The sequence below is a fragment of the Pezoporus occidentalis genome, unplaced genomic scaffold, assembly GCF_034315485.1.
Source record: "Pezoporus occidentalis ecotype Australia unplaced genomic scaffold, CSIRO_AGI_Poc_V1 ctg6, whole genome shotgun sequence".
Taxonomy (NCBI): Eukaryota; Metazoa; Chordata; class Aves; order Psittaciformes; family Psittacidae; genus Pezoporus; species Pezoporus occidentalis.
In genome coordinates, this window is record NW_026915943.1 from 6,507,997 (window position 1) to 6,524,006 (window position 16,010).

The following is a 16,010-nucleotide window of genomic DNA, read 5'->3' on the forward strand; positions in this document are numbered from 1 at the left end:
TCCCACAGAAAAAGGCATTTGTTCTGTTACTTAACAGGTGTGTCTGGGAAGATGTGTTCGTATTTATTTCAGATGGCTTCTCTGAAACTTCATACAGTAATTGCTTTCTGAGAGAGTCCTAATAATGAACTTTAGCTCCTGCAGCATTTGGCATTGTCATCCTGAGAAATTCTCCTCCTGCAGCCGTGGGAATGAGCAGTGTGTGTAATTGCCATTACATCACTTGCTGCTGATACACTGGCTCTCTTTTCAGTTATGAACATGAGCTGGCATTGCTCACTGGTAATACTGTTTGTGCAGAAGTATGAAATGAGGCTGATCAGGCCTTTTACAGCAAGGTTAAAAATGGGCTAATCAGATGGTATTGATTATCCTTGTTCTTCTGTTTTGTCAGCATGAAATTTTACCTGAGGACATTTCCTTTTGTACCCTGTATTTATGTCTGTATCTATATGTGTTTGCTATTTTTGTTTGCTGTGTTTTGGGAAGGGTGGAAGACTCCATGTTTTCCTGCATTAGTAATTCTTACCAACCTGGCAGTGTTGGTGTAATTGAAGTATGCTTATTATCATGCTGCCAAATCTCATGACTCCCTGACCGTTGTTTGCTTCTGTGATCACCCTGAATTAGTTGGATGGTACAGGTGTCCTGAGCAGACCAAATGTGGTCAGTGACATTCTCTGACATGCATTTTGGTTTTCTTCCTTTAACAGTGACCAATTTAGAGAAATATTTTCTTAGCTGTTATTTGTATAACTGTTGTTTTCAACTTATTGTTGGATTAATTTTGCTGGTTGAATTTTGTGGACTCTCTGAGTGAAATCCAGATCTTGTTGCAAAAAATGAGAGCTTTCCCACCTTACTAGAACTGGCATGTCACTTGCTGTAATGTACAGATTGATTCCTTGGCTTGCTGTAAATGAGTGGTTTACTGCTTTTAGCATCAGTTGACTATCTCATGTAGTGTTCAAGGCCAGGTTAGACAGAGCTTTGGGCAACGTGGTCTAGGGTGAGGCATCCGTACCCATGGCAGGGGTTGGAACTGGATGAACTTTAAGGTGCTTTCCAACCTGAACCATTCTATGATTCTGTGATATTAATTTGATTTGATTTCTGGCTCACCTGATTGTATCCCTATATTCCATAAAGCACATCTTCTTGAAAATGTGCTTAGAATATTAGCAGGGGGAGGAGTAACTAAGAGTTCTTACAGGAGATTTTTCAGTGATTAGTATGTGGAGCTTTTCAGAACCATCTCTTGAAAGCACTGCTTGCTTTGGAGCAAAGGAATCCTTCAGATGAAATGGATATATTAATGCAGTGCTTCAGGTGTTTCATGGTTATGAAGCTCTTCCAGAACCCCTCTGAGAACTGTCCAACTCTAAAACCAGCATAATTAGTATTTATTTGTAAGTGGTGATTAATGTAAAGGGACAAAATGAATCTTAAGTGTGTGTAATTTTATAATAAAAGTAAACTATGCTGTTGTATGTGAATATTTCAGTTGCTTTGCATGTAATATGTGTACAAATTACATTTGCAGGAAGATACTTGGAAAATTCTACATCTGGTCTCCTGGCTTTGGTGCTGCATTACCTGCCTCCTACATGGCTATTCTCATTGAAAGGAAAAGCAGGTACAGTTTGTGTTTATGGATTTGCAGTTTCATGTAATGCTGGAAATGGAGTTTATTTGAAATAGTGTCTTTTACAACCTTAGATTTAAACCTAGAAAGCTACTGGGAAATAAACACAAACATTCAGTTTCTTGATTGTGGTTTGTTTCCCTTGTTTAATAGGTAATTGGGTTGCTTGATTGTGTAGGATTTCTTAAACTGGGTTTTTTGTGTGTTTTTAAAGATAATTTAACGTTTGTGATTAGTCACAGAGTAGGAGCATCCTAATGGAAGTTGCTGATGAGTTAAGGATGTGAAGTTAGTTAAGACACACCAGTAATCGGATTTTGTGGAAAGAAATGACTGGAAGAGCTGAAGTTTCATCCAAAATTGGATAAAATGTAAGGATACAGAAGGCAAAGATTTCACTGAAGAGAAGGTGCTGAAGTTCAGCTACCAATGGGAAGTTTGTTACTAATACATGAAGAAGGGGGAAGCAAGATCTGAGTGATTCAGGGGTAGCCAAAAGCCATGAGAGGTGGTGGGTGAAATCCTCACTTGTAAGTTTGTTATGTTTCGGCGTTCAACTTCTATTGGTAGTTTGTATCAGTAATGAAAGTTATAATGTTTAATACTGTGTGAGATGCCTTAGTCATCTGGTTAGTAAGCTTTATTCAAAGTAGAGAAGGTGACAAAAGGATAATGTAAGAGATTACTCTTTAAAAGATGAGGTGTGGGGGGTTAGTACTAAATATGATGCAAATGCATTTTTGGTTACTGTGAATATCTGAAACTTCCTTAAGCAGTCATTCCAAATAACTGCAGATATGTATACATCAGGTTGTTGACTGGCTCCATTCCTGAGCAGTCATGGAGTAAGCAAAACCTAAGCCAGGTTTTGGATAAGATACCAAAAGTTCTGCCCTTTTGAAGGAACGCATTATCCATTGGTTTTGAAGATTGAGGATGGGTGAGAACTTCTGGAGAGGTGGGAGCACATCTAAGTCACTTCATTTAATGTCACTATAGAGAAAAATCATAATAAAATTACTAAATAAGTTAATTATCTTTTTAATGTCCTTCCCAGCTGTTTGATTTTCAGTTACTTCCTAAGAGGGTGGACATATTTTGGTAGAACTTTGTCTAGTTCCTTAGGCTCCAGCACTGCCACAGGCATCAGAGTTTCATTTTGCAGTGAGATCAAATGCATTTTCTCTCTTTGAGCAGCAATGGCTTAACTTTTCCTGCAGACCTGTTAGAGTGTGAGGATTTTGTGTGTCAGTCTTCTATTATTTCTAGATAAGGTTAAAAGGGAAGAGATGAGGCTGGTTGTCCATCTGTGAGCTTCCTGTAGCTTTCAGAATATTTGAGTTGAAACTGCTTGTGCGCCCAAACATGTATGAGGTTTTTGTGTAACAGTGAAACAATGTTTGAAATTCATCCTTGAAAGCTAAGTGTAGCAAGAACAGTAGGCAAACAAATTTTGTGTCAAATGGATATTTCTATAAGTCCTAATGGCAATGTATGAAAAAGCTTTGATATGTTAACAGGCTCCTATTTAGTACCTGCAATTTGAAATAAATCAAAGTTGAAATAGAGGTGTGTGAAAATGACAAAAAGAGGTTGGTATAGCATGGATGTAATGAATAGTGGTGAAATACTCAGTTCCTGGAAGGTTATTCTCTTTTCTGACAGAGTGCAAAATGTGTGACCAAAGGTATTTTGCCTAAAAAGTTCATATTCATAGAATGTTTTGGATTGGAAAGGTCCTGAAGATCATCTAGTTCCAACCCCCTGCCATGGGCAGGGACACCTCACACTAAACCATGCCACCCAAGGCTCTGTCCAGCCTGGCCTTGAACACCACCAGGGATGGAGCATTCACAGCTTCCCTGGGCCACCCATTCCAGTGCCTCACCACCCTTACAAGTAAAGAACTTCTTCCTTATATTCAATCTAAACTTCCCCTGTTTAAGTTTCAACCCGTTATAGTCCCTAATGAAAAGGGTCCCTCCCCAGCATCCCTATAGTCCCCCTTCAGATATTGGAAGCTGCTGTGAGGTGTCCACGCAGCTTCTGTTCTCCAGGCTGAAGAGCCCCAGCTTTCTTGTATTGCATGAGGTAAAATGCAAAAAGGCAGCATTTGTATCGCAGTGTAACACATGCAGCTCAGAACGTGGGGTCATTGTTAGTAGGGGAAAAAGATGTTAAATGGCATCTAAAGGTAATTGAAAGTTTAGGGGCTTTTTTTAAATATCAAGTTGTTTGGTATGTTACTACATGCTAACAGTGTATATAATGTGTGAAATGCTGCTGCTGCCAGGCTTAGTGACATACGACTTTCTGATTTCACATCTGTTTGCTTGTTAGCTTCTGTTACAGGCAAAATCAAGCTTTCATAGCCTTGTAGTCTCATAGGAGATGGTTGTTTGGCACAGAGACACAGTGGCATTCTCACTTGTCTTCCTGACTAGCTTTATCAAATTGTAGTAGAAGAAGCAGGAAGGTGGGAAAAAGTCCTGATTTGAGTTCATAAACATATCTCCAGCCTTTCAAATTGCTACTAGCAGCTGGCAGCAACACTGAGCTTAATCATTTAATCTCTTCCCAAGTGGATACCCTATTTTAAGTACCTCACTGGCATTTGCTTGCACAGCATCTCTGTCAGTCCTGTACTTGGGAACAGCAGGCTTGTAAATCAGATTTGGTTCCAAGTGCTGCTGCTCATGTGTGCCTGCCTTGTATGTTTTATAATCCTTAGGGAAGAACAGGAAAAAGAGATGGATAGCATGTCTAGGAGCATTAGAATCCTGAGGAGGAGCGTGTTTTCTAGTGTGTTACGGAACTCGTGTGATTAGAGTTTGATCTGTGTAATATGTGATTGCAGACTTGCATGGCACTGGCGATGAGAAAGGGAGGTGATGTTGCAGAGGAGCTTGAGGGAGAGTCAGGAAATGATCTGCATTTTATTGTGCTGCTACAGTTCTATAAAGATATACTTTGCCAGTTAGTATATCCATGTGTATTCTATTTGGTGGTGATAAAACATGGTTATCCTGTCTGTGAAAACTGATTTATTAGGATCTGTGGAAAGGCCCGAGGAATAAATAGACTTGTAAACCTGTTTTGTGTATGTATACATGAATGTTGGGACTAGACGATCGTAAGGTCCTTTCCAGCCCTCACCATTCTATAATTCTATGTTCTGTGAGGTTACCAGAGGACAGCTAGTCATGTTATGATTCAGTGATGTTTTGATAAGAATTATTTCTTAGATAATGATTGAATGTAAATAGATAAGCGTGGAGATGATGTATTTCTAATGTTCTCTACCTTTAGTCCCTTACTCTGGTAGGAGTAACTCTGGATTTTTGCATTCTTACTGGCCAATGCAGGATTTATAAATGACAGTCTGACATCTGTTAGCTGCAGAGCTGATGCATGTTTGATGCTCTGAAAAGTGCGAAGAGGACACAGAGTTAAAGTTCAGCTGATTTTGACTGTACGTTATCTCGTACACTAGAGATTTTAATCCTTTTTAATGTTAGCCCTGCCATGTGCCGTGGTTTAAACCCAGTCAGGCAACTTGTCTCTGCTTCCTCACAGCTTCCCCTCCTCCCTGAAAAACTGGATGATCTTAAGGTCCCTTCCAACCCTAACTAGACTATGATCCTGTGATTCTATGAATAGCTGTTACACAGTTATTTCATTTTTGCTGTATTTATGTCTCTGGCAGAGGTGTTGAAAAATGAGAGGTGAAACAATATTGTAGGTGGTACGTGTTTTCACGTGCACAGAAAATGTACTTGCAAATAAGGAAAGTGCTCCCTTTTCCTGGGGAAATCTGCACCATTCATTACTATGTGCATTTTTCTAATTCCTTTTGATCATTTGATGGTGACTTCAACATTTTAATTACTCTTGATGTATGTATTGTCATAACTATGGCTCTATTATAATGAGTAAGCTTCTAACTGGTGCAATTTTACAAGTGTATAGAAGAATATAATTTTCTTTACAGTTTTGCTTTTTATGTCTTCTAGTAAAGAAAAATGAATCAATGCTTTTATGACAGAATTTAGATCTGTAGTGTTAGGCATTAAAAGTTGTATTAATGCCTCTTTAAAGGTGGAAATATGACTCAAGTGCATTATTTTTTTTAAGCTTCCTTGGGAAATCATTTGATTATCCTTTGTATGGAGTTGTTTTACCAGTCCACTCCTTGTTTACTCATAGGTGTGGTTTCAAATTGTTGATGATAAGCAATTTTAGTTGTTTGTAGTTCTGAAAGATGAGTATTTTGGTTTCTGCTTGTAATTCAAAGTAACAGACTCCAGTCATTTTTCAGCATCTGTCGACTGCTAACAACAGGGATTGAGCCTGTAGTAAAGGAGGAGGTGTGTGGCTTAGACTGGAAGACATGGTACTACCTTGTTCTAGAAGCACTGAGAGAGTTAGAAGGAAAGGAAGTAACTGAATATACTTGTTAAATGGTTGTGAATGAAGCTGTTGAAATGGGATTTGAGGCTTGTCTGGGGCCTGCATGTTACTGGAAATCTGATTAGATCGGTGGTGCCTTCCTGATTTCTAATACGAGGAAGTCTGATAGCTCAGTGAAGAGCCTGTATTTAAGAGCTCTGTGATTTCTCTCAAGGAAAAGAAGCATAGAATCACAGAATGGTTTGGCTTGGAAGGGGCCTTAAAGCTCATCTGGTTCCAACCCCCCTTCCACTAGGCCAGGTTGCTCCAAGCCCTGTCCAGCCAGGCCTTGAGCGCTGCTAGAAATGGAGCATCTCTAACTTCCCTGGGCAATCTGAATGATATTAAGTGTTTTGTAAATGTGCTGATGTTTTTAAACCATTTGTGTTTTGCTATTAATTAAATGGCAAACTTCAGTTTGTTGGACTCTTGTTCAAAATAGTAATGTATTAGTGAGTTTTGAGAACTAGAAAACTTTAAGAAGGGACACAGTTATAGTGAAATTAATTGTTTTAGTGCCTGGCTAACTTATTTCTTCCTTTGTAAGTAATTAAGCTAAAGAAAGTTTAACTCCAGCCACCTCCAAGTTATGTGGCAGCTCTGAAGGGACCCTTCTGGGATCGCCCCTGACCCCCTTAGGCTGCATTACTGTTTACATACTGGCTGTTAACATTATAGCGGCGCCTGTCTCGTCACTACAGTCAAGACTGTGTCACTGATGGTCTTATAAAACTGGAGATTTAGGGGGTTTGTAATTTGGTTGTAAAATCTCGCTCTGGGCAACGATGGTCAACATGGTTTTAGTTGTAAACGTTGGGTGTTTTCATCAAGAAAACCAGTGGACTGGATTCTCAAAAACATTTAAAGCATGTACATTTAGAAAGTGATCCAGCGCATGTTATAGAGAACATCTGTGTATATACATGTTTTTAGTGTCTTGGAAGCAAAAGTATTACTTCATATTGCTTAGAAAAGTGATGGAAACATTTGTGTAAGAGCGTGGAATTCTGAGACTGTATGTTTGCTCTCCTGATCAAACAGTTCCTGTCAGTGTTATTTGCTTGCCCTAAATGCCATTAGTCTAAATACATTATAAGGAAGAATATGGCAGCATAGGAATGGTAAAGAGTGTATGCTGTAAATAAATACCTCCTTTTCATAGGCTTGTCCTTTCAAATATGTCTCTGTTGCTATATATTTCTGTATAGTACTATACTATATTTAGACTTGAGGTGACAATGGCCCTTCTCAAAATGCTTTACAGTTACCTGGTTTAATGTTGTATTTTAGGGGAACCTATAAATCACCAGTATGGTGGTCAAAACAGACTTCTACCACAGTGAGTGTTTGTGCAAGATTCAGGCTTACTTGGTACAGGTAAAAGATTGAGTGAGGCAGCTACACTGAGGGATGAGCTTTTGCATCTTTGTGTTGTGGAAAAAAACCCTCGAGTTTGGATCACTCACATGAGTATTTTGTGGTGTAATCTGGTAGAGCAGGAAAACAAGTTTTGGAGTTGTATTCCTCTGAAGTGATTATTACTGTGAAATATGGAGCCAAGCTGTAGAAGTTAATGGAATGCTTTTTGTTTCTAAACCAAACAATATTAAATCCATGGCACTTCAGCAACTGCCTTGGTGAGAGCCATTGTTTGAGAGGTCTGTGTTTTTGTAGTAACAGCATGTAAACATTTGAACATGTTTTGCTGCATGATTTGAGGGCTGCTACTGCTGTAGTTACAGGATCATAGAATCACAGACTGGTTTGGGTTGGAAGGGGACTTAGAGCTCATCCAGTCCCAGCCCCCTGTCAGGGACATCTTCCACTAGAGCAGGTTGCTCCTACAGTTATCAGAGGGAGGGAAGTCACTGATCTTTCTAGGTTGCCTGGAAGGGCAGGAGTCAGGCTGGAAGATGCAGTTATTGTGGGAATGTTGTGAGTGGATGGGCAGCTCTTGGGAGTGTTTTTCATTGAGAGGAGCATATCTTGCTGACTTTGGCTGTTTGTGGGAGCTTGTGCCCAGCAAAGGGCTAAAGTGTTTCTAATCAAGGGTTTACAGTAATTAGTCTGAGAAATGGGTTCGCCTGCTTTATGTTATGTTTGTCCTGACACAGTCAGCTTCCAGTCTGGAAAAGAACCCCAATAGCTGGGTGCTCAACACTAGAGAGATTAATGATCTCTGCAGGGTATGTTCCTTTGTTTATATTTTGGAGAGATTTCTGTTTTTCACTTATTGTTATAGCATTAAATGTTAATTCTAGAGAAAGTTCCAGTTAATATTAATGAAGTCAGTTTTTTAAGAACCACATTTCGTAAGTACAGGAGCAGGCAACTCCAGTGTGTCCTAAGTCAAGCAAATGGGGCAGAGACAACAGGAAGGGGTTTTAAGTGCATCAACAGCAAAAGAAGATCTAAAGAAACCACTGGACTCATATTGTCTTAGTTACAAAGGGAGACTAAATAATTGTCTTAAGCTAGATTTCACCCACTTCAGATGGCAGAAATTTGGCAAGATGAATCCTATAGTTGTGAATGGAGCATGAAGGGTCCTTGGGGATCAGTGATCCCAGTCCCATGCATTTATTCCATGGTTATAAAAAGGAATCAGGCTTCTGAAAAACTGCAACTATGTCTGCAGAAATGTTCAACAGCCAAGTTTCAGAAGTTTTCAGCTTGCAGTATTTGAGCGTTGGAAACATTTACTTGCTTGAGTGGCCCTTGAAGTCTTGCACAAGGTGGAAGAGCAGGAGAGCAGCTACAGCTTTATAGTCAACAATCCATTTTCTGGGTTAACAGAGGCAGACAGAGTAAGTACACTGGCATACCCCATGTAAAATATATACCTGTCATTCTGGAGATGCTGGAGAATGTCTTGCAGACATCTCTCAGTGTTGTTACAGTCAGAACCGAGCTGGATCATGGGGGATGGTTTGGTTGCATTTGCTCAATGGTCTCCAATTCCTGAGCCTGAGGAGGATTTACCAGCTTAGGCACAGCACCAGCCAGGAGGTTAGTGATAAGTCATCCCAGGCAGCACCCATTAAGCTCTGTACTACCTTGGTCAGCTGACATGAGGCCAGCATGGATGGACAAAGGGCAGTGCTAAGGTCAGGCTGCAAGCTCTGACAGATCCCAGGTGACTCTGTAGTTAACTCTTCATGTGCTGCTCCATGAGGAATTGAGACTTGAATATAATTAAAGTTTATTTTCAATTTTCTAAGGACCACTTTTGGCAAATCTTGTACTTTATGGGCTGAAAACTAAGTAAATGTGATTTATTCATCTGAGTGGTGGTGGAATTTTGTATTCTGCTTTTCATCATTAACCCCACAACCACCTCCTTAGAAAACTTACAGTGCTGTTGAAATGCCTACAGCTAAAATGTTAAAATTCAGCCTGCTGCTGAACATTGGACTGTTCTGACTTGGATTCCAGTGGCACAGAGGATTAATTGCTCTGTTCTGTCTGCTCAGTGCTAGCATCCAGGAGACGCTCATTTGGACTTCCTTGGCTTGAGCAAACACTTAATACATCTTCTGTGTCTGAATGCTTGTGTGTAATGTACAGCTCCCAGAGGGGGAATAATAAATACTCTGCTAGGATAGAATAAACTTCAGCTGCTGCCCCGGTGAGCTGGCTGCAGTGCTGGCTGCTGGAGCAATGAGAAGTTTGACATTTACCTGGCGAGGTAACATCTCTGCCCACCTTGGTGCACTGCCTGAAAGACTTGGAGGGGATTTTTCTGCTATACATTCCTCAGGTCTGCTTGAAGGGTATTGTTTTTAGACAGTAGAGATGAGAGGCGCTTAAATCCTTGTTTCCACATGAGCCACACTTATAAACCCTCTGTAAATGAATTGACTCTTTCCTGTAGTCTCATTGCTCCCGAGGAATTAAGGTCGTCATTAGCTCCAGCTAACGCAGGAAAAAGCGTGGAGGTGGGAACCTAGAATGGGAATGATTTGCTATATTTAACCACAGGAAGGTTTTTTGTGGTGAAGATTAGAGCAGTGTACTGTGGTTAAACACTTGCTTCCCCTTCTTGCCCTCTCCCCTCGAGATCCCAGGGCAGAAAATGACATGTTTTAATTTCCTTTGGTAAGTCCTATGGTTTTTATAGTGTTTCTCATAATCAGATGACTTCCCCTCCAGTTTGAACCTTTCTGATAAAGTAAGCAGATTCCTCTAAAGATGGTCTGTCTGAAAAGCAGGAACATCAGAGTACATGATGTCAAATGCAAGCATAGAACAGGTCTCATGAACCTCTCATCATAATCCACTGCTCCAGCTTTAGTGAAAGACTGAAGCAATATGGACTGTCTGATAGTACAGCATCATTTTGTCTACTGGAAGGAATTTGTGTATGCTCAGTCTTGCTTCATCAGTGATAAGTTTTTCCTTTTCAGCTCTTCTTCAGTGTCTCTTATTCCTTGTGAGCAATGGACTGAGGAACTAGCAGAAATGTTCTAACATCAGCCATTGCCATTTTGGATCTTGGAGCCTAAAGTTAGAAAATAATAGGTTGAGACTGAACTTGGCAATAGCTTCTTTCTGTCTTTGGTGGGTGAAGTGTCACATCAATGTCTGTCTGTAGTATCTGGCACAGCTCTTCATCAAATACTGATGTGCAGCCAGAAATTGACTTCTCAGTTCCTAAAAGGGGCCTGAAAAAAAGATAGGGAAAGACTTTAGCAGGGCTTGTGACAGGATGAGGGGTGATGGTTTTAAACTAAAGAGAGAGATTCAAACAGGATGTGAGGAAAAATTCTTTACAATGAGGGTGGTAAAACACTGGCATGGGTTGCCCAGAGAGGTGATGGATACACCACCCCTTGAGGCATTCAAGGTCAGGCTGGATGTGGTTCTGGGCAGCCTGATCTAGTTGAAGATGTCCCTCCTCATTGCAGGGGGATTTGGCTATATGACCTTTGAAGCCCTTCCAACCCAAACTATACTGTGATTCTGTGAAAGGCCTCTCAGTCAAAACTTCTGGTATGGCTTTACCTGCATTTCTAGAGAAGGATCCATTGGCTTCTGACACTGCTGTTCCTTGGGACCTCTTGTGTTCGAGGCCTTATAGATAACAATGTTAATCCATCTTCTGCATGCCTAATTCAGAGTTCCAGTTGGATTTGAAGCCTGTATTTAATATGATGTGATAGGCTGTTATTGGGCTCCTAAAGGGGGAAAAATGCAAATGTCTCTGAGGCTGGCAAGTCTGACTCCAAACCCTACTTGTGTGTTGGTATAGCTGCTCGCTGTTTGTGACTATAAGGACATTTAGAAGTTGGTCACACCCTGTGAAAAACTGAGTTGAATTGATTTGTCACATTAGCTTTTTTACATATTGCTTGAGGTATTTTAGAATGAGTGTAAATCCATAACAGATGTAATCATTAAACCACGATGGGGCTAAAGAGAAAATCAGCTCGAAACATGCAAACAAAACAATAGCTACTAGTTTGACACGCAAGAAAAAGAATATTTGGCTGCTTAGGTCTTTTGAAATAGATGACTTTTTGAGTAGCTTATCAAAACCCTGTTATTGTGGAATGCATAGTCTCAAACTGGGTGCAGAATATGACTTGGGGAGGGGGAGGCAGCTATTTCAGTGGGCTTCTTGGGAAGCCTCTGGAGCTGCTTCTTACCAAGGTGCTGTGGGCTGGGTTTGGAGTGTACAGGTGAGGTATGGTGAATGGCTGAGGAGGCTGGAGGGTAGAAGAATGGCCTGAGGAGGGCTGGAGGGTAGAAGTAGAGGGGAATGAGTCAAATACTGGATGAATTTCCAGTGGTGTTGGGACAGCCACAAGCTGTCTGCTGGAGTAATAGCATTCTATGAGATTTCTTTTTTACTCTTTCTTCCTGTCCATCTCACTCCCAAAATACACTGAGTGTATGTCCAAGGCCAGAGAATATTGCATATCATAGAGTGGTTGGGTTGGAAGGGACCTTAAAGTGCATCCAGTTCCAACCCCCTGCCGTGGGCAGGGACCCCTTCCACTAGAGCAGGTTGCTCCAAGCCCCTGTGTCCATCCTGGCTTTGAACACTGCCAGGGATGGGGCAGCCACAGCTTCTCTGGGCAGTCTGTGCCAGGGGGCCTCACCTCTTTGTAGCTCTGGAATTTCTTTGCCCTGGCCTCCTGTTCTTCCTAGTTTTCATTAACAGTTCCATCCATTATGTCCTCTTTTTGCTATGAAAAAGCTGTGATTGCCAGCAAAATACGTAGAAGCAAGGACCTGATGCTGATCCCCAAGGCAGTTTTGCTGAAAAAGAGAGTATTTGCTTTTGTGCCTCATGCACTTATCTTCCAGAATGCAGTCAAGAAGCACATGCTGTATCTCACCTGAGAAGGTGCTCAAGCAGTGTTTTCTGTTTGATTGGCTGAGCCAGTTAAACCCAGTTCTGTGTACTATCAGCACTCCAAAGAAACTGTTACTTGGAGCCTTACCTGGCAATATCTAGTCCTTCTATACCAAGAATATTAATAAAGAATCACTGGAAATCCTTAATTTCTTTTCCTGAGGTTTGATTAATTTGTTATTCTTTTGTTATCTACGAGTCAGTCCTTCTATGAAACTAATGAGCTTTTTGGAATCTGATTTTTATCTCTTCATGGAATCTTGGGAGGTTAAATCACACTTTAATGAAGAGGTTTTTTCCCCTCTGTAGGGCAGCCTTTGTTTTGAATCTGGCTTTGTAAGCACCATAGAGAAACTGGGAGAGGAGGAAGAGGGAGGGAATGTTGAAGGAAACTCTATAAAATACAGTGTAAAGCAGTTAAAAAATTAAACTGTAGATGTTATCTTGTGTTGCACGAGCTGAAAACTCTGCAAGAATTATGGGTCCTAAATTGACTGGAATGTATTACTGCAGATACATTTTCTTTTTGGCCTCTCTCTGTTCCCTGTTTTCTCAGACCCTCTCTTTGGCCTGTGTTCAAATCACAGAACATGTTGAGTTTATTTTCTACCCTTTTAAGAAAAACAAATTCTGAGTATTTGCAAGAAACCATGTAGTGTGCTCAAAGCAAATATCCCAGATTTGCAGCTTTGAGCAACTCAGTTCCCCCAACCTGTGCAGTGCCCATTGCCTACTTTAAACAAATCCATGTTTTGAAATAGAAGATTCCTTTAAAAAACAGTGTGTTCCTTAAACTGTGTATTTTTGACATGGAGTTATGTGCCTGAACACTATCTTCGTGTGAAAGACTTGGGACTGGTATTTACCAAGCCCAAAAAATACTCATTTTCTGTTTGGAGACTCACTGCTTCACTCTGTTTTCCTGATCTTCAGCATTATTTGGGAAGCTTATCTGTTCCTGCTGATTTGAAGTGAACTTTTGCACCAGGATTTCGCTGCTGGCCTCCAGCTGTCAGTAGGAAATTGGTGGGTGTGAGAGATTAACGATACCCTAAACATAATCTGCGATACTTGTGTTATTACAGGGATGCAATCGCAACGCCAGATCTATACTTGGTCAGCGTGTGGTGTCAAGCTGCTGTAGAGCAGAGCCCCCCCCCGGCTTCATTTTGACCTCTTTCTTTTGAGGGGAAACCTGTGATTTGTGTGTGTGATTTAATTCTGCAGGTTATAAAGTGGTGTGTTTTACAGTGTATGGGGGGGAAGCTGGGAGGAGGAATTCTTCCTGTTTTTGCAGACCACAAATCCTGTCTGGGGAGCAATTACAAACTCCTATGTTGGCTTCTTAGTTTGTGTTCAGAAATCCAAGCCAGAGTTAACTCTTTCTTTTAGTTTTCTGAAGGAGAAACATACTCAAATGTTACTATATCAAGTCAGTACAGCATAAGTTATGTGCTCCTTACCTTTCTTTTTTGTATTCTACCCCATATATACTTTTGAATCCACTGATTCCTTTGTAAGTCATTTTATTAGTGATTTCTTAGATTTGTAGAGAATCCACAAAAGGATTATGGGCTAAAATAAGGTGATAACTGTCAGAACCTGCAGCACACACAGTGATCAGTGGTGTTTGTATCAAATCCAAACTTGAATTTATAGGAAACATTATAAAAAATGTATTTTTTTCTAAATTTGCTGTCTTAAAGCCACACGTAGTTCAGATTGTGTCATACAGGTCACAAGGAAAGGTAACTTTGACTTGTTTCATTCTGGTACCTATTCCAAAGTCAGGATTGTTGGTTTCACAACACTAAAAGATGTCGGAACAGCAAAGAGAAAAACTAAACCTATTTAGAAAAACCTATAAACTAAACCTATATAGAAAAACTAATCTTACTCTTGTCTTAGCAGTGAGTTAGCTATTTTTTTTTTGGTGGGGTTTTGCCCCCCAAGTTTTTAAATCCATTATATAAGCAGAGAAGCATAACCCATTGGTGAGGCTGTTCAGTCTAAGAAGTGTTGTCTTAAATTGATGCATGAAGATTTTAAACATAGAATCATAGGATGTTTTGGGTTGGAAAGGGCCTTAAGATCATCTGTTCCAGTCCTGTGCCATAGGCAGGGACTAGGGTCACACTAGACCATGTCACCCAAGGCTTTTTCAGCCTGGCCTTGAACACCGCCAGGGATGGGGCGTTCACAGCTTCCTTGGGCAACCCATTGCAGTGCCCCAGCACCCTCACAGTAAAGAACTTCTTTCTTGTATGTAACCTGAACCTCCCCTGTTTCAGTTTGAACCCATTACCCCTTGTCCTGTCACTACAGTCCCTAATGAAGAATCCCTCCCCAGCATCCTTGTAGGCCCCCTTCAGACACTGGAAGCTGCTATGGGGTCCCGCCACGCAGCCTTCTCTTTTTCAGGCTGAACAGCCCCAACTTTCTCAGCCTGTCTTCATGTCTTCAGCATGCTGCTTTATCCATCTTCAGGTTCCTCACACTAAACCATGCCTTGGGTGACATGGTTTAGTGTGAGGTGTCCCTGCCCATGGCAGGGGGGTTGGAAATGGATAATCTTAAGGCCCTTTCCAACCCTAACTCTTCTATGATTCTATGATTTCTACCACTAGCAGCTGCTGTATGCTGGGTTACAAGAGTTGCAGCAGGTATGGGGCCTGGGTGTGTGCCTTGCCCCTGTCTCAGTCCTCCAGCTCACACCTAGAGCTGTTCTCACTGAAGGACGTGCCTGTTGAGTCCGTTTCTGTGGATTTTGTGCGTAGCAGTATTCATCTTGCGGTAGTTATTTCCTGTTATTTCTGACTTGGTCACTTCCCCTTTAGTTTTGAGCAAGAAACAAAATGTGACCGTAAAAGCCACAGGACCGGTTAAAAAAATGCAGTTGGAGTAGTTCAGATATGTTTAATTAATTGCAGTGAATGTTTAGATTTCAGGATGTCTGCTCGGAAAGGTTTGTGGCTTAAGTGAAATAAGGCAATAGGGAAAACAATGCTTTAAACTTTGTAGTGCCAAAAAAAGCACTTGATGAGAAAACCGCAGGGACTGGAGTGCTGCGTGTTTGACATATCAGATGGACAGGGCCAGGCACAACATGGGAAAGGATGAAATATTCCAAAGGAGGAATGAATATTGGGAGAGCAACAGCTTAAAAATAAGTGCCTACCAATCTTCTGTTGCTGCTGAGAGAAAGAGGAGGTGTTTGCTGTTGTGGTTGCAATAATTAACTGGTGGTAAAATTGCCATGATCATAACCATAGAATCATAAAAAGGTTTGAGTTGGAAAGAACCTTAACATCATCCAGTTCCAACTCCTGCCAGGGGCTGGAATGCCTCACCTTAGGCCATGTCGCCCAAGGCTTTGTCCAGCCTGGCCTTGAACACTGCCAGTGATGGAGCACTTACCACTGTGTTCAGAGGATTCATCCCACTGTCAGGCAAGTTAGTTTTTTTTGTTGCTTTCTTTTTTTAGCTTAGCAACAGCTCTGTATTTAAGGAAAGCCATAAATACATTGAAGGAAAACCATAAATAAAGAGAACTGG

At 41.0% G+C, this 16,010-nt stretch overlaps 1 protein-coding gene across 1 annotated transcript in view; it reads left to right on the forward strand.

Moving 5' to 3' along the window:
- Positions 1-16,010, forward strand: part of TMEM135 (transmembrane protein 135) — a 163,550-nt gene that overhangs the window by 16,919 nt on the left and 130,621 nt on the right. Inside the window, exon 3 of the mRNA XM_062639194.1 lies at positions 1,544-1,636. Coding sequence (XP_062495178.1) covers positions 1,544-1,636 — 93 coding nt within the window. The remainder of the gene's footprint in view (positions 1-1,543; positions 1,637-16,010) is intronic.